This window comes from Trichoderma asperellum, chromosome 7 (genome assembly GCF_020647865.1).
Source record: "Trichoderma asperellum chromosome 7, complete sequence".
NCBI classification, from domain to species: domain Eukaryota; kingdom Fungi; phylum Ascomycota; class Sordariomycetes; order Hypocreales; family Hypocreaceae; genus Trichoderma; species Trichoderma asperellum.
In genome coordinates, this window is record NC_089421.1 from 409,909 (window position 1) to 431,010 (window position 21,102).

Here is a 21,102-nt window from a genome sequence, read left to right on the forward strand (position 1 = left end):
TCCGTGCCCATTGGTGCAACACTCAGGTTGCCAAGCCGGGAGAATGATTGCCTGTGGTACCATGATAAGAACTCTCCCTGCGCATAGCCTATGGATAGCTTCATACTTATGGCGAGTTGTCATATAATCCAGCACCAAGTTGTTCTCATCTTCGCATTGATGCCAGCGAATGAATCTATCTTCTAATGAAGAAACTAGGCCACTTTCTCCATTTTCAAGGTGTTTAGACATCGCTATTATAGCATTATACTAGACTTTCCTGAGTTATTATACGTCTCTAGGGTGGCACTCAATCATATGGTACTTCATATTTACTCTCAGTTAATTGATCATAAATCCTGTAAATGTAAACTTTGTGATTCGTCTACGAGAGTTTTTTTTTTTTTATTTCCGTTCTTTTCAGAGACATTGATCACTGAGAGTCAATGCAGTCTCAAGAAATATGGTCAGGAAACTTGCTCTGCGCCAGAACTCTGCTCCACTTGTTGATTCTGTACGTTATCCTTCAACCACCGATACTCCGTGCCAAGTGTGTATAAACCACCGATAGTCCGTACTCAATATAAATAGATGTATGTGAGACCAAGTGTGGAAATGAAGAACAACAGTGCAATTTAACAGCTCCCATTGGCCTGGCATGCGCCAAATCACTACGCAGCAACGATGGCAATATCCTCCCCTATCAAACACTTGACAGGCTGGGAACACCCTACGTAGTGGCGTACCGCCATCTGCAGGGCTTCATAAATGTTTGTGAGGCACATGCACCACCGATATCAGAGCTCCGAGACACCTCGTCATACCCAGAAGCTCCACCAGGCGCTGCGACAGGAGATGAAATGAGGGGTTTGGCCCAATTATAGCAGCATATGAGCTCTGTTCACAGGATGAAATTACAAATAGATGCGTCAAATTGTTTGAGCTTGCAGTCACACAGTTGGAAATCCAGTTTTGTATTATCGTTCGTTTCATTATATATATATATTATATGTATCTATATATAACCCCCCTCTTCTACCTCAGACGAGGCTCGAGATAAAAGGCCATTCTTCCACAACACACACTTAAGAGCTCATCGAATAATCCATCTGCCATCATGTCTTGTCCTACGGTCCGTGTTGCTGCCACCCAAGCTGAGCCCGCCTGGTTCGACCTTCAAGGTGCTGTAGATAAGACTTGTAAGCTCATAGAAGAAGCAGCCTCGAAAGATGCTCAGCTTGTTGGATTCCCTGAAGTCTGGATCCCAGGTTATCCATGCTGGATTTGGTGAGTTAATGCAAAAAGAAATGGCATATTACGATTAGCCTTCCTGTTCCAATAAACTAACTCTGATTGATGGCGTAACTAGGACTCGGAATGTTGACTTTGATCTGAATGTTCAATATATTAAAAATTCCCTTCGCCTGGACTCTCCAGAAATGCAAAGAATCCAGGACTGCGCCCGTGAAAACAATATCGCAGTATCCTTGGGATTTTCGGAGAATTGCAATGGCTCACTCTACATCGCTCAAGTTCTGATCGGACCCGACGGGGAGATCAAAGTCCATCGTCGAAAGATGAAGGGGACTCACATGGAACGCACAGTATTTGGCGACGGCTCTAGCCATGCTTTGCAGAACGTGGAAGAGCTCCCATTTGCCCGCGTTGGCTCGCTGAATTGCTGGGAACATTTGCAGCCGCTCCTCAAGTACAACGCAATCACGCAGAATGGCGATATTCATGTTGCGGCTTGGCCTCCGCTGTCAAACGACGTTGTTGGAGATTTTGGGGCTTACTCTATGACTGCAGAAGGTGCGTATCGGCTTTCTCTGGTTTCGTGATCTAGGTTTTGCTGAATGCCTTGAAGGATCTAAAACACTCTCGCGCACTTATGCCATGGAATCTGGGACATTTGTGCTGCATTGTACGCAGATAATCACGGAAAAGGGAATCAAGGCCATGAGAACAGGTGGACAAACTATAATGTCAGCACCGGGAGGTGGCCATACGACCATTTTCGGTCCGGATGGTCGAGTTATGACGGAACCCATTCCCGAAGATAAAGAAGGCATTATTTATGCCAATTTGGACATGGACGAGTTGGTCAAGAACAAAATGTTTGTCGACTGTACGGGACACTACAGCCGTCCAGACGTTCTCTGGCTTGGGGTCTCTCCTGAGATTAAACGTGTAGTCAGGTCGCAGCGAGTAGAAGTTGCCCAAGACAGCAGTGAGCCAATCGACTGGTAAATAATGGGGGATCGGGTTATATAAAATTTTAGTTTGGCAACGCCAGAGGAAATGAAGTTGTGCGTTGATGGATAAATTTGAACTGTGGGAAAATTGAACGAGGCCTAGGAAATGATTTGAAATCAACGAGATATAAGTATTCTTGATTAATATGTGATCAAGATTAAGCTATGAAATAGTACTAATATATCAATGAACCACCAGTCATGTACACAACTCAAGTATTTCTTCGGCACCACAAGAGCTTGACAGCAAACTAGGGCATTTGGAGTTCTATTATTAGATTTAGATGCTAGCCAATGCGTTCACGATTTCAAGTCCGCTTTTGCAGCCGGTTGTGCCGAGAGGCAGGATGACGGGACAGCTGACGTGCAGTCTTTCAAAAGACATCGGTCAGCACGTTATCGAAACGATACATACTGCTTCACGACACATTGCGTCAGGAATTGCGCTTGAGGCCAGAGTTTTATCAACGTAAAGCTTTGAAGACCATTTTTCACCAATACGGGCAAATATGGATTAAATTGATTGATAGCATCCGTCTGGAATCATAAATGTTGCCGCAAGAGTGTCAGTTGTGGGCTAAATCTCATAAACTCGCTTGAGAATCTAAATTATCGGCCAAATACTACAAGTCTCTGCTCCCGACCGTCGGCAAAATCTCTCGCCCGATGTAGCCCGATGACATCGGCATTAGAGGTGTCAGAAGACAAGATCGATCGTTATGGTAATAAGACGACATGCTCCAAGGAACAAGGCGAAAGAAGAGGTGCTTAGTAGACGACCTATCTGACTAAGGTGTGGCGTTGTGACTCTGGTCAATGAAGGAGAGAGCTTCATGTTCTAATAAGCGTCGTTTGCACACGCTAGCCTTGTGCTACGGGAGAATAATCCTTCCGAGTATTGCTATTTCTGTCTATCGGCCTGTTATGCCCCCGGAAGTATGTTTGCCATCTCGCCGCTGTAGAAGCTCACCAGGTGGTTATATACTTGATGCGTAGCTTGTGAAATATGGTATTAAATGTTAAGCCATTTTCTTCGTTGCATAACGTGTATTCGTTATTGTCTGGTCATTTAGGCATTCGGAGAATATAAAAAACATCATCTCTATAAAGAAGTCATCACGATGCGACGTTACGGAGTTACGCTACCAGCGCTTCTCTTGACATTTGGTGAGCGACTGCAGAGTATGTTGGCTGAGTGGCATTACCGCTGACAATTCCCAGCATCAAGCCTGGTTCTCGCACAAGAGATTAACAGCCAGGTTGACAGCAGAAGAGTTCAATTAAACGATCCTGGCCCTGAGAAATACAAAATTTGGAACCGAGAACGAAATGCACACGCATGCATCATGTCCATCGTCTTCATTGTGCTCTACCCTCTTGGCGCAATCTCTCTCCACCTCCCTCTCCTGCATATCCCATATCTCAGAAACACATATCTTCAAAACAAAGTCATGGCGATGCATGTTCCAATTCAGCTGATCGGATTCGTCATGATGATTGGAGGCTTTGGTCTCGGCATCAAGGTCGCCTCCTTTGTTGGCTTTCTCAGCCATCCGGTGCGCGCCCACGTCGTCATAGGTTTCATTGTCGTTTGCACAATCATACTCTTTCAGCCTCTCCTGGGACTCCTTCAGCACAGATATTTCAAGAGGACGGGTGGCAAGAGCAAGTTTGCATATATGCACCGCTGGCTAGGACGAGGCGCTATCATAACCGGCATGATCAACACAGGGGTGGGTTTTCAGCTGGCTCAAAAGAATGTGATAATCCACACGAGTTCATATGTCAGGAGCTATGTTATTCTTGGTATTTTGACAACTATTTGGGTTAGTTTGATTCTTTATGATGAGCGCAGATGGCGCAAGCAGCCGCCGTTTCGGATGGAGGAGAAAAGGGAGTCACAGGAGCAGCCACTGCAGTAGTAACACAATAGGAATAATAGGAATGCGAGGACTCGTCTTATTTTATTAGGACTGCGTTTAATGATACATCTACCGGGATCTGTTGTAATAACCAGCAGTTAATTTTATTAGACAATGATTTAATACATGAAGCTTGCTAAACGCCCTGCCTTTGGCTGCGGTTGTGATGAGACTTGACATACTTGTTTTGTATTCGTCTTCTGAGACTCTTGAATCATTGTGTAAATCTGTGTACATGTATTTATGATTCGCTCATTAAGTCATCACGCTTTTGCTGAATAACCATCATCTCAATCTATAAGCCCCTAATTTTCTCTCTGCAAAGCAAGCGCCGCTTATTTGGTCGCGGTAAGAACATGAACGGCATATTTGAGTTCTGCAGTACCATCATCGTGCATTATGAACCCTTCCGTCTGTTGTAACTCGCGTCTTATAATGTCGACTGCCTCATCCCACTTCTCTTCATCTTCTTCGCTCCATCCCCCGCTTGGCATTCCCCTCATACTCCAGAGTAACGTCGTGGCTCGCTCGTAGTTCCCGACATTCACAAACATGTGGCATTGTTCCACCTTGATAGCCTCTTTTTCGAACCCACCAGCCTCCACAATGCCGGCTATGAAGCTAGGATCCGTCCACTCTTCGAACGAATTCCACTGCGGCAATATGCCATCCGGGCGGGTCGCTCGAGATGCCTCACGGATAGGTTCAAGCACACAGCTATGGCCGAAACAGTTCAAGAGGAGCGTCCCCCCAGGTTTGAGCGTGCGATACATCTCCTTGACTGCATCGACGCCGTTGTTTCGCGGGCCCACAAAGATCATCGCATTGCCGAAGCTGTGAGTAAAGGTCTCGTCTGGGAATGAGAGCGAGTCGGCGTCCATGACGAGCCCTTCGGCAGGCCATGACGAGGCCGCCGCCCGAGCGCGATACGAGTCCACCGCGCCTCTCGAAATATCTGTGCCCGTGATGCTTATAGAGGCTGCTACCTCTGGAGGCACCGAGGCCATGATGACGGTAGTCGCAGCACCAGATCCGCAGCCATTGTCATGGATTTTGGCGCCGGCCGGAATAGCCGGGATTTGTGCCAGAGAGACTGCAGCCAGTCGTTCCCCGCCGTCTCTTGCCAGTTCTTTGAAGCTTTCGGGCGTGGGCGGTATCATCTGCTTCGGCCAGAAGGCCTTTGGGCGTGCTGACTCAGTCATGGCTGAAGAACAAGCGCGGGTGGGTAGGGACTATTTCTAGACCAGCGAAGATCTCGGACAATCGGCTCCAAGACGTCAAAGGCTCACGCGTTGTTCTCAGGTTCACGATCTCCTATTAGCCGAGCTCCTGAGCAGAATACACGTAACCACTCCCACTCGTTTGGATCAGCGGGCATGCAGGGACCTGGTCCCCCACTCTGGGCTCCTCTTTAATACAACGGCACATGGGCTCTGTAACAGAAGACTGATGAAACAAAGGCAGTGGGTTGATTCGAATGCATAACCTGCACCCGTTTCCATGGTGAGTTGATAAACTGAACCACGCCAGCACTGTGAAGAGCGATCAATTGCTTCATTTTTACCAACGGCCCAGTGTTTAGTGTGGATCCGGGCTTTCTTTGTCACATTCTCTCCTTTCAGCACAGTTAGCAACTAAAGTGTCAGAATTCAATGACAGGGTTTGGCCATAACAGTGCCTGTGCTTTACAGGCACTCTAATGGAATTCAGATCTAAGCTGCTAATTATGAGATTAAATCCCTCAAAAATCGACTGACAGGCGAACTTTTTTTTCTCTTTAAAAATAAAAGTGTAGATTCTAACCAATGAGCTGCTAGAAAATACGCCGTATTACAATAGTCAAGGGGTCCTTCCTAAAGCGAAGCGTCGTACCTATCTCAGCCACTCCAAGGATCTAAAGAGTCCAGTCTTCAACCACTCGGACAGACCCTTGTTCAATGATCCTAGCGGGCACTATTATTTCATACTGCGTGCCCCTATTCGGATTGCTTCAGCCTCTAATGACGACGCATCACCCCAACATTGAATTTACGTATAGAATACGGAAAACGGGATATTTTTGGGGTCGGTCAGTATGAAGAGGCCTCCTGATATTCGAATGGTTTACTCTATCTGGGCTTCTAGAATTCTGATGCGCAATGACCCTCGTGGAGATCATTCAGACAATACTTGCGCCAAACACTAGTTGACATCTAGTGCCTATTTTCTATGGACACTATTTGAAGAGATTGAGTCTTAATTGGCGGGGGCTTGATCAGGCGGCGCGCGTGGCGCATAGATTTGCTTCCAGAATACCCATCCTACTGTTGCTGCCAGGTACTAGTTTGGATGATGTGTGTATTAAATCTCTATGGTAGTACATAGTACCTAGATTGTCGAGGGTCTCGACTTATGAATAACCCTTTGTTTGCCAAGCGTACCTGCATCACGCTTATGCAGATCCAGACACGTTTGCTGCTAGGGACGCTGTCAGGCTTCATCTCAGCTCGTATGTCTTCGCAGAGACAAGCCATAACATCGCTTGCAAGGATGAATTGAGTAGTATCAGCAAAGTAGCAATTTACTAATTAGATTGGCCTCCTATTGGCATGCCAATAGTCCACGTCCGTGTGCACATCAGACCTAGCGTTGGAATATCTCCATTGGCGTGACGAGCCGAGATCCTCTCTCTCCTTTCCCTATGGCCAAAGCACCTCCATGCTCCATAGTGCTAACCGACGCGCGGCCAAGCGTGCGTGTGAAACGGCCGACATGATTTCCGTATACCGTTGTTGCGTGGGCAAAGGTCCCTTTGATCGAGTCCTTCCTTTTTCCCCATATGGGGCTGATTCAAGACTAAGAAAGAAAGGAGGCAGGGACTTGGTTTGAGCAGGTATTACTATTGAGCGCCTGCACTTTGTACATTTCAGACAGACTCGTTCCTTCTAATGCTTCCAATTTCGAATTAAAGCGTTCGATTCCCTCTGTTCTTCACCACGAAAGAAGCGTCCTTTCGAAGCAACTGTTTCTCGACGATTGATATACCTACCTCGCAACCCGGAACACGATCGATATCCGCTTTCGGGCATCACGCTTCTCGACCATGGACCGTGATCAGGTCCTATCTCAGCGTGTTGTCGAAGGCATGATTGCCGACGGCGACACAATTGTCATCTTCGAAGACTATGTCCTGCGACTCAACGGCTGGCTCGACAAGCATCCTGGCGGCTCTCTGGTTATTCAGCACATGGTGGGCCGAGACGCGACCGATGAAATCACGGCGTAAATATCCCTTAATTTTTTCCAATATTCTTCCTTCATTTCCCATACATGCATTCAACCCGCTTGCTTCTCAGAGGCAGTTACTTGCCATTGACGTTGCGCCCTTGTTTCAATGTGTAAAACAAAAATAGCACTGAGCACAGAAACTATTACTGGTTCCATCTGGTTTAAGCTTAAAAAGCGCTGTGCTGTGCCAAGTACCTAGTGCATCATATACGCGGGACGGCACGCGGGGGTTGCCAAGTTTGATCAAGATCCCCCAGGCCACCCAATCATTTAGTCCAGCATGCTGCTGCTTAGTATCCAAATTGCTGACATTATCTCTTCGCATGTGCTCTAGCTATCATTCAGCTGCCACGCTGCGAACGATGAAAGCCTACCGGATTGGTCGGAAACCGATGGGGCCATGGCTAAATAAGACACCTCCAGTCAGGGGCGGCGTCTTTCGATCATACAGCCTCCACAATGAGCCGGACGTTCCGGAATCGTCAATCTGGATCTCAGAGCCGGAAAGCCTTTCGGATGATGCCGACAATGATTCGTCTGACGATCTTCTAAGCGACCGTCTAAGCTCCTCATATACACCTGCGTCTCTCTCTCCATGTAGCACCCCTAGCTTGCACGGCGTTGACGTACCAAATGCCGGCATCTCTCGCCTAAGCTTGGAAAAGGGCCTCAGTCTTCGCAGACGCATAGCCTCATCTGCCTCATCTACTACTAGTAGCGCTGCTACTCCACCGACTAAATGCCCTGTCCAATACACGGATTGGGCCGTGCAGCAAGGGGTCGATAAAGGCCGGCGCGACTACCCGTCTGTAGATCCTATTGTGCAACAAGGCATCGTCAACAGGTACCGAGCTTTACATCAGCAGATACACGATGAAGGACTCGACAGCTGTCGGTATATCGAGTATGGCAAAGAAATGATGCGATACACGAGTCTCTTTGTTGGCTTTCTTACTGCCTTACACTATGGATGGTACATGACTTCAGCTGTCATGCTGGGGCTGTTCTGGGTTAGCTCTGCTGTGCTTCTTCTGACAAAAGAGAGTATGCTAACATAACACTTTACCAATTCTAGCATCAAATAATGTTCACTGCTCACGATGCTGGCCATCTAGCCATCACTCAGGTATTTGCCATCGACACGCTCATCGGCATGTTCATCGCCGACTTTTGCTGTGGCCTATCTATCGGGTGGTGGAAGAGCAGTCACAATGTCCATCATCTTATTACCAATCAACCAGTAAGTTGCTGATGGCTCATCTCTTCCGCCGCAATAGTCCACGCATAGATTAATCGTATTACTCAGGAACACGATCCCGACATTCAGAATGTCCCTCTCTTCGCCACCTGCCCTTCTTTCTTTCGATCACTTCGTTCCACATACTACAATTTCGTCTTCGTCTGGGACGCCGCCGCTGATCTCATTGTCCCATACCAAAAATATATATACTATCCCATCATGGCCCTTGCCCGCTTCAATCTTTACTTTCTCTCATGGATACACCTATTATCTGGCAAATCATCTTCTCTAGGATCTACCAAAGCATGGTGGATTCGACCGACGGAAATCGCATTTTGCAGCTGCTACTGGTTTTTCTTTGGGTACTGCCTGGTTTGGCGCTCATTACCGACATGGACTATTCGTGTGGCCTTTGTTCTAGTGTCGCACATCGTCACCATGCCTTTGCATGTCCAAATCACTCTTTCACACTGGGGCATGTCTACATCAGACCTAGGCGAGTCCGAATCTTTTGCCCAGCGCCAGCTACGAACCACCATGGATGTGGACTGCCCCGCCTGGCTTGACTTTATTCACGGCGGGCTGCAATTCCAAGCTGTTCACCATTTATTTCCTCGAGTGCCACGACATAACCTTCGCAGAGTGCAGACTCTAGTCAAAGAATTCTGCCAAGAGACTGGTGTTCCCTATTCTATTTTGGGCTTTGTTGACGGCAACCAAAAAGTTATTGGCCGTCTTGACGAAGTGAGCGAACAGCTCAGAATGATGCTGGACTGCCAAAAGCATATGGCTGAGACAGGAGAAAGCGGGTTACACTGAGACGCTATCAAGCAGCCAGTTCTGTTTTACGTGATGTTGGTGAAACTCTTGTGTTTTATAAATTTATAGAGGGCTGATAGAAAGGCGTTATGGGTAATTTTGTATTATTAGAGGTATTGCCAGAGGTGCAAAGTGGGTTCAAATATCTTATTAGATTTTAGCGTGGATCATACATTTATAGGCCAATTATGACCATTTTCTAATTTTTATGCATATATGACGTCTCATAATGTATTAGTTTTTATAGTAATGAGAATCCCAAGAAAACCAATCCAGTGTACTTTCAAATGATCGTTTACGTGTGCGAAGCGAAGCGCCATCGGATTCTAAACAGCCCAGAATGTTTTCGATATCAATATTGTCAAATCCAGGCTGCGCAGCATCTTGATCATTGATGTAGGCCATAAAGGCGTCAGTATATGACTCAAAATCAACCTCATTTTCCTTTGACAGGATATCCATCTCCTGGGCAGGAGTGTTTTCTGTACTTGTGGTTGCTATCGTTGACTCGATGGCTTGAAGTTCTGAATCCGCATGTTCTTTCGACGTGATAAAGCGAGCCAAATTATAGAAAACGAGAGCTGTTCTTTCTAACTTGGACGAAACGTCGGAAAGGGATCCGAGCTGTTTCATACTGTTAAAATAAGTGGCGGTTTGGTTCAGTAGTTCAATATCTTGGTTTGCAGTTGGCGATGACGGATGAGTTATAATGTGACCGAAAATTGTAAAGAATGGTGTGAAAGGATAGTATAATAACTGCCTAAGGGATTGTCAAAACTGGCAGCTTTGGAAATTGTTTGATAGCACATACCACACTAGCCCATTATACACATGGGTTGAATTTGATACCAAACCAGGAAGCAACGTAATGGCATCTCGAGCAGCCTGGATTCGGAGTTCTTTATCATTTGGATCTTTGCGTAATAGCAGTATTAAGATATGCAGATACTGAAATCTCATGGCGCGAACACCAATCATCATTTCTTGAAGCTGGTGAGCTGATGAGCTAGCTGATTCCGTATTGATGGCCTTCAAAAGGAGCTGGCTGTGACTTAGTATTGGAGCTATCACACACAGAGAGAGAGAGACTAACCTCGTTGGTTACTGAATCCCATGATTGCAGCTGGGCGGTCAAAGATTGATAACTAGTCAAATTTCCAGGGTTTGCTAGGAAATCCAGCACGGCTCCAGTCAGTTTTGCCAGTTTCATTCCCTGGATAAAGAAATGAGCGCCATATGTTGAGGCAATAGGTCCATTCTCTGTTTGTACATGCTCTTTTCGATGGGGATGGTATCTTAAGAGATACTGGAAATCGGGCAGTGGGACATTTTCGTAGATGGCGGTTGGAAGTAACATAGGTCGACCGAATGCCAATGAACAAGACTTGTCCACCGAAAACAGCGACCAGAACAGTGCTAATCGACGTTGCCGCTGTTCATAGGCATCGCCTTTCAAGCTATGCAGCCCGACAGCTTGAGCTTGGCGGCAAGCATGGCCCACGAGCATCCACGACAAATTGGGCGAAGCGTATTGCTCGCCGTGGCAACCTAGCAGCATGAGTGCCTGGATATTTGTCTCGCTGGGCTCTAGGAATATCCTAAAGTCATTTAGTGCCAGATTTGTGTTCTTCTTGAGATTTTCAACGATATCTGCTTGCGAGACGTCATGCTGTAAAAGACTTAGGAGAATAAAGTTGATGTAAACGATCCAAGCGCGCTGGGGCACTGTAGCTGGATTGAATATGGCACTCAAGAGAATCTCTTCGGGCGGTGTGATGAATAGGACTTCGGCAAGCTGCACATTTTGTAGGAAGTCTGATATTCGTTAGCGTTGTGATCTGATGACTGTTGGCAAAATAGGCAGACATGCAACTTATTAATCTATATCCAATGGGCTTTGAAGGTATATAGTAACCATTAATAAATTCAAAAGACGCTGCATCGTTGTAAGGCGGTTGAAGGTTAATTGTAGTCAGGAATTTAGAGAGGTCTTGCAGCGCAGTGGAGGCTGCTTGGTGTTCAGCGAGCTGCTCATGTAATGATTTAATCTTGATTAGCTCTAAATGCCTGGATGCTTCGCCCAAGTAGGCGAATGAATGTGCCTCGTCCAAAGTAAGTTCGGGAGATTCGGCTGATGGCTGGTATGATGGGAATGCCTCATTATCTGATTTTGTCGTGGTTGAAGGGGTTATGGAATCTCCATTTTCGTTGACAGAACTGAGAGAGGTATTGATTGTTTCGGAGAGAGTTTCTAAGGCCTTCTCAACACGCGATAGACGCTGGTCGACGCCCCTAGAGTATTGGAGTGACGTATTTGCTGCCAACTTGGCCGGTTCATTTCTATCGTGTATAGTTAGACTCTGGTCTGCTCTGAACCATTTCAGTGACATACGTAGAGCAAAGCTTATCAGATTGTGCGACTGGATTTAGCCTGTGATAGATACATTCGCCCGGCCAAGGACGGCATGCCGCACATTTAGGAAATTCTCTTGAACACCTACTTTGATTAGCAATTTTGGCAGACCATGCAGCCTAGTAAACTAACTTGATCTTCTTTTGCCGACAATGGGTGCACTATAGATGGGATGGACGGCATCAGCTGCAAGGGACCACAGTGGCCATCGTGAGAAAATGCGACGTACCGCAAATCGTGCTAGCCCTGCGTTTTTGGAAGCCGGCATATTCTCGCTCATGATGACATAGGAAGTTAAACGAAGCTTGGATTGATCCTCCGGGGCATCCCAAGGCAATGGGGACATAAACCCTCGAATGTACCGGCAGCGAACTCCGGCTTCAAGAGCTTTCATTGGCTACGTCCGGAGTTTATTTGCTGCCCCTTACATAAGTCCGGGTTCATCCAATCAGCGTTTGGAGTGGCGTACGGATGAGGCGATGTCGAAAGAGCCTCCTTCGCTTAAGATACATGGATTCACAATACCGAATGTTCATCATACACAATGTAATAGTGAATTATACCAAATAATGTTACTGACCACTATTAATAATAGCTGGATTCTGAGTTAACGGAGCTGGCTATTTTTTAACCGCTAGCTTATTGGTTCTATCATTACAGACAACTTTCTAGTTGTTATTCTTACATCGATATCAGTAAAGAGCGGTGTCTATAGATAACTTGACCCAATATACGCCCTGCTGGCAATGCGGTATTTAAATCTACAAATTCCATTTCTAAGAGTGTTAGCTTTGGCACATAAATCTCCGAACGATATTTGAAGTTGGAGCCCAGGCTATACGGAGTGCCAGCGGGGGGGCTATCTGCGATCTGGACAACGTCCGGCCATGCATACTCTTATTGGCCAAATCTGGAACAAGGATTCCGGAACTCTAGCTGCGGCTCATAAGGAAAGATATATATCTGCCATCAAATCCTTCATGGTTTGTATATGTTTTCTATGTACTTCATTTCTTTAAACGACCATCCAGTCTCACCAAATCTAGACCATCATCATCATGTCAGTCCCGCCAATTGCAATTCTCGGAGGTGGCCCAAGCGGCCTTACTCTCGCTCGACTGCTAGAATGCAACAAAATAGACTATGTTATTTACGAGCGTGATGCCTCCTCATCGATAGAGGGCCAAGGGGGCTCGCTCGATATCCACGGGACGACCGGCCAACAGGTTTTGAAGGAAGCAGGTCTTTTTGAGGAATTTAAAAAGTATGCGCGCTGGGAAGCGTCGAAGACAATCATCCAGGATAAGAACGGTACCACGCACCTCGTGTTTGGAGAAGATCAAGATGCTCCAGAAATTGACCGCGCATCGCTGCGCAAAATTCTTGTTGAATCTATCCCCCCAAGCAAAATTCGATGGGGTCATCCTGTTAAAACCGTTGAAAACCTTGGTAGTGGGGAAATAACAATCAATTTTGTCAACGGTACTTCTGTCAGCGGCTTCAAGCTGGTTGTTGGTGCGGATGGCGCGTGGAGTAAAGCAAGACACTTGGTAAGTGAGAAGAACTGCTACATAAGATATAACTTGAATGCTAACAGTGAAATAGCTCACTTCTGCAAAGCCACAATATTCTGGCAAGCATTATCTTGAAGCAAAGATTTCCACCTCGAATCCATTTTATCCGACCATCAATGAAATAGTCGGCGTCGGAAATCTCATAGCTCTGGGAGAAGGCAAACAGCTTTCGGCTGCAGAGCAGGGAGATGGCTCTTATCGTATCTACATTGGCTTGGTGGTCCCTGAGGACTTTGCTAAAAGCGGCATTGTGGATCTCTCCAAAGCAGATGGAGATGTTGCCCGCAGTCAATTCATAACCAATGCCGACTTCTTCGGAACTTGGGGCTCTGAGCTCAAAGACGTTATTGCGAACTCGCAAGGCGCTTTTAAGTCTTGGCCTCTTTATTACCTCCCACCAGACGCTCTATCGTGGGATCGTGTTCCAGGCATAGCTCTCGTAGGAGACGCTGCTCACCTGTCTACCCCATTTGTGGGAGAGGGAGTCAACTGCTCGATGTTTGACTCTCTGGTACTGGCTAGACAGATCGTGGAGCACGGTTTGGAAAAGCTAGATGCAGCAGTGGAAGCATATGAAAAAGACATGTTTGAGCGCGGAAAAGACTTGATAGAGAGAAGCAACGGGAGTGCCGCTTTCCTATTTGCGCCGAATGCTCCGAAACCTCTATTGGATGTTATTGCAAAGAGTTAAAGGTGATTAATGACACTTAGAGCAATCCGCAACAGATTGAAAGAGTCGACTCCACGAAGTCTGCTTTAATATCAAGACACGCTCTTGGAATCAAGATTATGTGCAATTTTATTACATTCATATTTTCATCGTTACAAATGGCCGTACGTCCGTCTCTACCTATCAATTAGAATTTACTAGTCAAATTGTTCATTGAAATGATTGAGAGCATTAAGCAATTTATAGATGGTTTGGGTCTATCTTGCATCGTTATTGAGACAATACAATACTCAGTCATTCATTATCTTTGTCATACATAAATACACTTTTATCTGTTAAAACTTCCTAAGTAGTTGTCGGTTTCTTTCTATCATTTCAATTTGTATAAAGAATCTCGCTCATATTTCCAATTTCCTATACAATCTTCACCACCTTTTCATTTTTATCTCGTATCACTGCAGCATAGGACCAGTCTTCGTTTTCCTTCACAATGGAGACCTTGATATCTCCTTCTCCAATTACCCCTGAGCCAACTTGTAGCTCTTCTTGTTGTTCTGGCTCTTCAGATTCCGTTCGGTCCTCTGAATTCACTGTAGGTGAGCTTTTAATTTTATCTTCTCTAAATATCGTCGTCATTAAACCGTCGATTGTGAGTTTTGCTTTAATACCCGCTGACTCGCTGGGATGTGTCAAAATGATAGCGGCGATCGCAAATAGTACAACACCTAGGACGTAAACAAATTTAAAAGCGATCAAAAGATAAAAGGGAATTGTCGGGACTCGTGTGAGTAATAAGGTTGAGCGAGATTGTTCAAGGAGATTTGATCGGTTACTTATGGCGCCAATCGATAGAGATAATGCAATGTGGGCAATGTAATTTGCGGTTATAGTTGCAATTTCAGCAGAGTTGTTGCTGACGCTTGCTAGGTTTGTTGCGACTTGCATCAGATCATTTGCATGTTGATCGGATAGAGGAGCGGATAGAATACCGCCCATGGTACTATTCGCAAGCGTAGTGTTGAGACTAATTGCAGAGCCATTGACCCAAGCATAGGTGGCCTCATAAAATGTAGCGGAGCAGTTGAGAATCCAATTGTATACGTCTGGAATATTAGAGCTAGCAATGATCCCAGTGTCGTTTAAAAACGCATTAGAGTCAATCTGTACTCTTGTAGCCCAAGCAGCAAAATATACTGGGTTCTGGAAACTGAAACGGGTCGTTTTGGTCAAGCTTGAATCGGTGAATAATCTTGCGCCTGATGGGTTATAAAATATTTCTGCATCGTCTGGGTTATTGTCAGGCTCGTTGAAACTACCTGCAAGCGCTTTCGTGCAGTTGTAATCTGAGTTCCCAACGTCGGTGTCTTTTGTGCACTGGTATGTTATCGACTGGCACTGAACTGACGCCGCGAAAGTGCCAGCTTTATAATCGAGATCTGATGATCCTGCTGCGTCTGCGAGATACAAGATCGTCTGTGATGGGCTTGCTGAGAATTGGTTCACAACGTTGGTGGTAGAGATGTTGTTTGCGATTTTGAAACCCTCGCTGCTGGATTGTAGGGAGCTTTCCATCTGGGAAACTTCAATGTTGCATGGAGCATCTTCATTAGTGTGTGCTATGCATTCACCACTTAGCCCTCGACCATAAGCGTGCGCGGGAGGGCTAATGACTTGGATTTGCGTTTGTTCCTTTGGTACCACAACAATGCCAAACCAAGTATCAATGATTGGGATCACAAAACTGGTGAATGTTTAGTAAATGAGCACTCAGATATCTCATCGAAAAGTCTTCTCTGCCCAATGTGGAATATGATACCTACCCTAAGAGTGTTGTAAAAGTAAGGGTAATGACAACGGTCAACAGAGGGCCATTAAACCTGTTACCTCTCCTCGCTCTATAGCATATTGAATCCCACATACCCAGCCAACCGCTAAGAAGTAGCCCTAGTAGAATCGACATTTGCTTTGGCGTAAGGAGTTTAGCATCTTGCTCTTTTTCTGTTATCTTGTGTATCGTATTCGCAGCGAAAAAGGCTGCTATTCCGGTTACAGCGCTTGAAAGATATGGAATGAATTTTCCAGTCACAGAGGCAATTGTACTGAGAGATGACGGATTGAATTCGATATAATATGCATTTGGACCTCCTGTTTGAATCAGACTATCGAAGTTGTTCGGCCGCGCAGCAGTATTGTTGCCAGAGGGGGAAGTTTGTAGTTCTGGTAAGCCGGTGTTAATAATTACGCGATGTTTCAAAGTTAAGCCGATAAGAACTCCAGTCACGGATAATACAAGGAGGCTAGGTATTGCGGCTGCAAGGAGGATAGACGTGTAAGCGCCGATTCGTGGCTTTTCATTTTCGTTCTTATTGACTGCCACTTCGGCCTTTTGTAAGTTAGAAGAATACGCAGAGTATTTAGGTTTAGCCATATTGATGCGGCTTTTAAGGCAGGCTCAATGGGTAAAAGAGAAAGAGAAAGAAAAGCTGTCTGCAAAAAAGAGGACTGCTAAACACTGGGCTTCTGGGCTTCAAGTATTTTTTTTTTTTTCTCTTGGGCAATTCGTGCTACCCCAGCATTGTGCTCCCATTAGTGCTGCGTGGGCGGCTGATAAGACAGCCTTGGAAGCAGGGAATGCGATCCAACAGCCAACTCGCCTAAGCCTCAAGGGCCCCCAAGGCAAGGCCCCTTGCATCTAGCATGGATATTTATAGAGAGCGCGGCACTTGTATTCAAACAAGAGGCGGGGCTACTGCATCCTACCACGCCACCGATGAACTAGTTTTAGAATCAAAGATGAAGGCAGCCGGTTTAGCTGATGATGAAAATCAGAACCCAGTTGTGAAGCCAATACTACGCTATTGTGACACCAGAGCCTTGCCGACTAACACGAGGAGGATTGCTTCAGGCTATAGACGGGGGCACAAGGCAATGTGCGCTACGGATGACATGAAACGCTAAGCAGAATATCCTCTTCAAAACTATGGGCTAGGCATCTAGTTTTGCCGCACAGCAAATCGGTCTTTTATCTCACGCCTAAATGTGGAGCTTCACTTTGTTTGTTAATCTGAAACTTTCGCGTCAGCTGCTGCGTTCTCAATGGCTTTTAAGATATTGGAAATTCGGCTCCTACGCATCGAATCTATTGCAGTGCGTAGCTGCCACACCAGTAATACCATCAGCCGACATTTTCAGTTGTCTTATTTTTCTTCCTTTTCCCTTCAATGAGTCTAGTCGGCTAGCCCTCTCCCTCCTAGAATGCGAGACATGTTAATTCTAGAGTGTATCTTCTATCCCTGCAACATCTTCTCGGAGTATCGCACAAGGGAGTAGTCTCTTGAATGCACAGAGCTCTTCACTACCCTTGGGCAGCAGTATGAATCGTATAAGACAGATGTATCGACCAAGTCTCATTCGAATATAAGCCCGAGTTGTGTGGTCGCGGAGCTTCATCTCATTTGTCTCTGTAGTAGGTGATGCTGAGCTTCCGTGAATGTCCCATCGGCCCATCGGTAAGCTTTGCTATCATATTAGCTTCCCTCTCCCGCTTATACAAGATATCAAAGACTATCAATGAATGCAACATTGACGAATATGACGTGGCATTGCGGCTAGGGCTAAAGATCTCATCGAAGAGTTACAGCTGCGTGTCTTCATCCAATGAGAAGTTCTTCATCCAATGAGAAGTCAACCTTCATATGAAGTAGCTGAAGTGTCCGCCGCAGGAATGGCAGCAACCAGCAGTAGAGGCTTGGCATGTATGGTGTCATATGCGCACAATTTCGATCATATAACATAATAGATATGCTGTTCGATAAAACTCATGTATAATTGTAATTGACATGAAGCTCCAGGCAGGACGCCGAAACAGCTGGTGGGCAATGAAATCACATTTCACGGCATCACATATGTCGCTGATCTTGAAGCAGACACTAGAGGAAATTGATAGTGTACGTGTGTGTAGAGGTGCTTCAAATAGTTTCAATATTTAGTATACGGCTCTTGATACCGCAGTGACTTATATACTGTTATTGGGTAAATGTTCTAACGAGTCTTGAGTAAAGCTATGTTTAATTATTCAAGTTAAACGAACTAAACACAAATTGTTAGTCAACTTTGATTCCAGCGGGGATCAAGGCATGTGACAAAGTGAGACTTACAACTAATTCACCGTTCTCGTTAGCAATACGTTCGCTCAATTCAATACCCTGTCGTTCCCGATATCCTCCATCACGCATGGGAAGCTCGGCGGTCAAGAGAGTGCCCTCTAGACGAATGTCGTTGGCTGAATCAGAAAAGTCTGAGAAATTACCTCAGTTAGCAATTGTTTATATCTAACAATTTGATCGAGTAGCAGCATATAGTCTAAGACAATATAGACATAGTAAAACAGATCCAAGGCGGTGTGATAATTAGACCACAACAAAAGAGGACGGGGAAAGACAACACGTACTGACACCATCCCACATGAACCAGCCATCTTCATTGCCGATGAATCTGTTAAGATCAATCCTGGACTCAACCCAATTTCCGTCTCTGTCACAGACGTTGGCAAAGAGAATGTGACCATCCTCCAGAAAGATATCTCTTGATGAAGCTTGGAAAGACATTGCGTTCGTGAGAATAGGCAGGCAAACAAAAGACGCAAAATGCTCGTGTGTGGTTTTGAGTAGTATTACAGAAAGATATCGAATTAGACAATAGTACGAATATACATGATATTTATATCTTCCAGAGCAAAGTCCACACGTACATGCACGTAAAAGGAGGCGGCTGTGTAGGGGCGTGAATATGCCCATTACCCCGCTCAGCTCATGCAACCCCGCCTTGTTGAACTGTTGTACAATGGATACCCAACACAATGGACGATCTCAGCTCGAAGAGATGTTGTAGAGCTAATTATTAAGCATATAAAGTATGGATAAAATGTTTAGTTGGCTGTCTAATAAAATACTCTAATTAGGAGTTGCTGGCTATTAACAGCCGGAAAATCTCATTCTTAGTGCTTGGTAGTGCCGCCATTTCAGCCTCAACCGACTGGGAGGGCAGCCTTTAGTAGCCACACTCATGTGGATTCGAATTAATACACCAAACGCTAAATTGGCTGCTGCGGAATATGGTTAAATACCAATTACGTTGTGGTATCTAAGCATAAAAAAGAGAGGCTGGGCCAAAGAGCAAATATGTCATCCAACTCCACATATCAAAATGTCGGTATGCGATTTAGTTTCGTCGCCACTTGCTGACACATGCCCTATATGCCGCTATGTACAATTAATTGATCTTTGTTACATTTCTCTGAATAAGAGGGGTTCGACTTTATTAAAGGATTGTATAAACGAAGACTTTATTGAGGACTGTATAAACGATGGATTGAACCGTTATATCGCCATCATAAGGCGCTTGTATTTGCAGACATGGGGCCCAGCAACTCTCAAGTAATTCGTTTTCCATCTGCGATACCCTCGACATCATGGAACGGCGCCTCGTCTTATTGGGGCCCTATGTTTGGTCAGCCGATAAAACAACGTTGTGAGCCTTTGTAGCAGTAAGTGCATTGATGGATTTCGTCGTCGTTGTTTCAAGGCTCGAGCCGCTAACAATGCTCCCTTTAATCTTGCTAATAAGACCAGCCGTCGACACCACACCGAGTTTCAGAGCGTCGCTAATCAATCTCGTTATCCCATGTTGCATGACGCCACGCTGTATTTCTTCTATACTCGCATATCCTTGTTATCGAATGCTCTATTCTTAATCTCGGACCAGATGTTTTGCTAGTGGAATTTGACTTACTCTGCATGGCTGGAGTGTGTCCCTTGTGCAGGCTAATGGTGTACTTTTTAAGCTGCGACTTTCGATATTTTATCGCCAAACCAACGGGATGGCCTAAGCTGGCAATTATGTGCTTATTACCGTCCTCCTCGGTGTTTAATGAGTAATATTTTCGCAAGGCTATAATACGGTTGCAGTTGCAGCAAATTAGCAAACAATGCCTTCAAACTAGCATGAGTTCTGACCTACCTTCATCTTTTTCTTTATTGATACACTCCAGCTTAACAGACTCGTCGTCAGCTTTCAACCCTGCCATCTTTAACAGCTGCCGAATGGTTTCGTCGTCCTCTGGAAATTTTATCCACCCAGGTCAGACGTCTTCCTTGAACAAGAAACCGATGAATGAATAAAGCGTGCTTACTATAAATGATGATACCATGCTCAAATCGGGATTCGCCCGAGTAGCATATCAAGAAGAACACATCAATGTAGCCGATGAGCCGTATCTTGCCAGGCCAGCGTTCATTATCAATGAGAATATCCCATGGGTGGATGTCGCTAGATGCTGACTTTTAAGCACGGTAGTCATTAATAAATGAGATCTGGCATTACATACTAATCGCATTCAATGATCTTGTCGTCTATACTTCGATCAAAGGTCCGAAGAACACGATGATAGGATGCCATTCTCTGAGGAAATCGGTATTAAAGTATGGACTAAGATGTCAAAGCAGTTGAAGATAACATGGAATATTTATTATTAGGCAGCGGCAGCAGTGTTAGAATAAAGCGTGAAGCCGTTGTTTGGCATTGTCTTGCCCACGGTCAAGCATTACAGGGGACATAAATGCATGAATGTCAGCATGAGCTAGCTCATGCGACTACTGTATGTGCAAATAGCGCAAAATGCCACATCGCTTCACATTAGTCAAGTGTTTGACATCCTATCATTTCGATCACTGTTGAGACCACGTCACTCGGCTTTGGGCAGTAATGCAGATGCTTATGGAGCCAGAGACGCCGATTGCATGAATTATGGGTAACGCCGTCTAATGAAAGGATGCCGGATGGCATGTTTTCAAGCCGCAGCCAATGGAATCGCATAGTCAGCGACGATACACTAGTCATGGCGGCAGCTGAAGCAAGCGCCAAAATGGCTAACCCGGTTCCAAATAGTGATATATGATGCCTCGA

The 21,102-nt window shown here is 45.5% G+C and overlaps 9 protein-coding genes across 9 annotated transcripts; 4 read left to right on the forward strand and 5 right to left on the reverse strand.

Annotated features, from left to right (window-relative positions):
- Positions 1 to 1,096: 1,096 nt before the first annotated feature.
- Positions 1,097 to 2,229, forward strand: TrAFT101_010905 (uncharacterized protein; the record flags this gene model as incomplete). Its single annotated transcript, XM_024906218.2, has 3 exons — positions 1,097 to 1,266; positions 1,349 to 1,791; positions 1,847 to 2,229. 3 exons carry the CDS (start codon positions 1,097 to 1,099, stop codon positions 2,227 to 2,229), a joined length of 996 nt encoding a protein of 331 aa, XP_024756848.1.
- Positions 2,230 to 3,355: 1,126 nt separating this feature from the next.
- TrAFT101_010906 (uncharacterized protein) lies at positions 3,356 to 4,156 on the forward strand (the record flags this gene model as incomplete). Its single annotated transcript, XM_024903774.2, has 2 exons — positions 3,356 to 3,401; positions 3,456 to 4,156. 2 exons carry the CDS (start codon positions 3,356 to 3,358, stop codon positions 4,154 to 4,156), a joined length of 747 nt encoding a protein of 248 aa, XP_024756849.1.
- On the reverse strand, positions 4,103 to 5,533 carry TrAFT101_010907 (uncharacterized protein). Its single transcript, XM_024908753.2, has one exon. It carries the CDS (start codon positions 5,356 to 5,358, stop codon positions 4,492 to 4,494), a length of 867 nt encoding a protein of 288 aa, XP_024756850.1. The 5' UTR covers positions 5,359 to 5,533; the 3' UTR covers positions 4,103 to 4,491.
- Positions 5,534 to 7,238: 1,705 nt separating this feature from the next.
- TrAFT101_010908 (uncharacterized protein) lies at positions 7,239 to 9,743 on the forward strand (the record flags this gene model as incomplete). The annotated part of the gene is made up of 4 exons (XM_066129091.1): positions 7,239 to 7,417; positions 7,758 to 8,433; positions 8,499 to 8,663; positions 8,730 to 9,743. 4 exons carry the CDS (start codon positions 7,239 to 7,241, stop codon positions 9,480 to 9,482), a joined length of 1,773 nt encoding a protein of 590 aa, XP_065985221.1. The 3' UTR covers positions 9,483 to 9,743.
- Positions 9,717 to 11,872, reverse strand: TrAFT101_010909 (uncharacterized protein; the record flags this gene model as incomplete). The annotated part of the gene is made up of 4 exons (XM_024906219.2): positions 9,717 to 10,242; positions 10,294 to 10,523; positions 10,576 to 11,297; positions 11,398 to 11,872. The coding sequence occupies 4 exons, from the start codon at positions 11,870 to 11,872 to the stop codon at positions 9,717 to 9,719; spliced, it is 1,953 nt and encodes a 650-aa protein (XP_024756852.2).
- Positions 11,873 to 12,782: 910 nt separating this feature from the next.
- Positions 12,783 to 14,160, forward strand: TrAFT101_010910 (uncharacterized protein; the record flags this gene model as incomplete). The annotated part of the gene is made up of 3 exons (XM_024900997.2): positions 12,783 to 12,878; positions 12,942 to 13,445; positions 13,501 to 14,160. 3 exons carry the CDS (start codon positions 12,783 to 12,785, stop codon positions 14,158 to 14,160), a joined length of 1,260 nt encoding a protein of 419 aa, XP_024756853.2.
- A 268-nt stretch (positions 14,161 to 14,428) lies between these two features.
- Positions 14,429 to 16,602, reverse strand: TrAFT101_010911 (uncharacterized protein). Its single transcript, XM_024905487.2, has 2 exons — positions 15,960 to 16,602; positions 14,429 to 15,880 (listed from the first exon to the last, which is right to left on the reverse strand). The coding sequence occupies exons 1-2, from the start codon at positions 16,565 to 16,567 to the stop codon at positions 14,554 to 14,556; spliced, it is 1,935 nt and encodes a 644-aa protein (XP_024756854.1). The 5' UTR covers positions 16,568 to 16,602; the 3' UTR covers positions 14,429 to 14,553.
- Positions 16,603 to 18,078: 1,476 nt separating this feature from the next.
- Positions 18,079 to 18,853, reverse strand: TrAFT101_010912 (uncharacterized protein). Its single transcript, XM_024908754.2, has 3 exons — positions 18,590 to 18,853; positions 18,297 to 18,436; positions 18,079 to 18,228 (listed from the first exon to the last, which is right to left on the reverse strand). Exons 1-3 carry the CDS (start codon positions 18,744 to 18,746, stop codon positions 18,220 to 18,222), a joined length of 306 nt encoding a protein of 101 aa, XP_024756855.1. The 5' UTR covers positions 18,747 to 18,853; the 3' UTR covers positions 18,079 to 18,219.
- A 392-nt stretch (positions 18,854 to 19,245) lies between these two features.
- TrAFT101_010913 (uncharacterized protein) lies at positions 19,246 to 20,834 on the reverse strand. Its single transcript, XM_024908755.2, has 5 exons — positions 20,525 to 20,834; positions 20,330 to 20,466; positions 20,158 to 20,256; positions 19,930 to 20,088; positions 19,246 to 19,850 (listed from the first exon to the last, which is right to left on the reverse strand). The coding sequence occupies exons 1-5, from the start codon at positions 20,593 to 20,595 to the stop codon at positions 19,639 to 19,641; spliced, it is 678 nt and encodes a 225-aa protein (XP_024756856.1). The 5' UTR covers positions 20,596 to 20,834; the 3' UTR covers positions 19,246 to 19,638.
- Between the last annotated feature and the right edge of the window lie 268 nt (positions 20,835 to 21,102).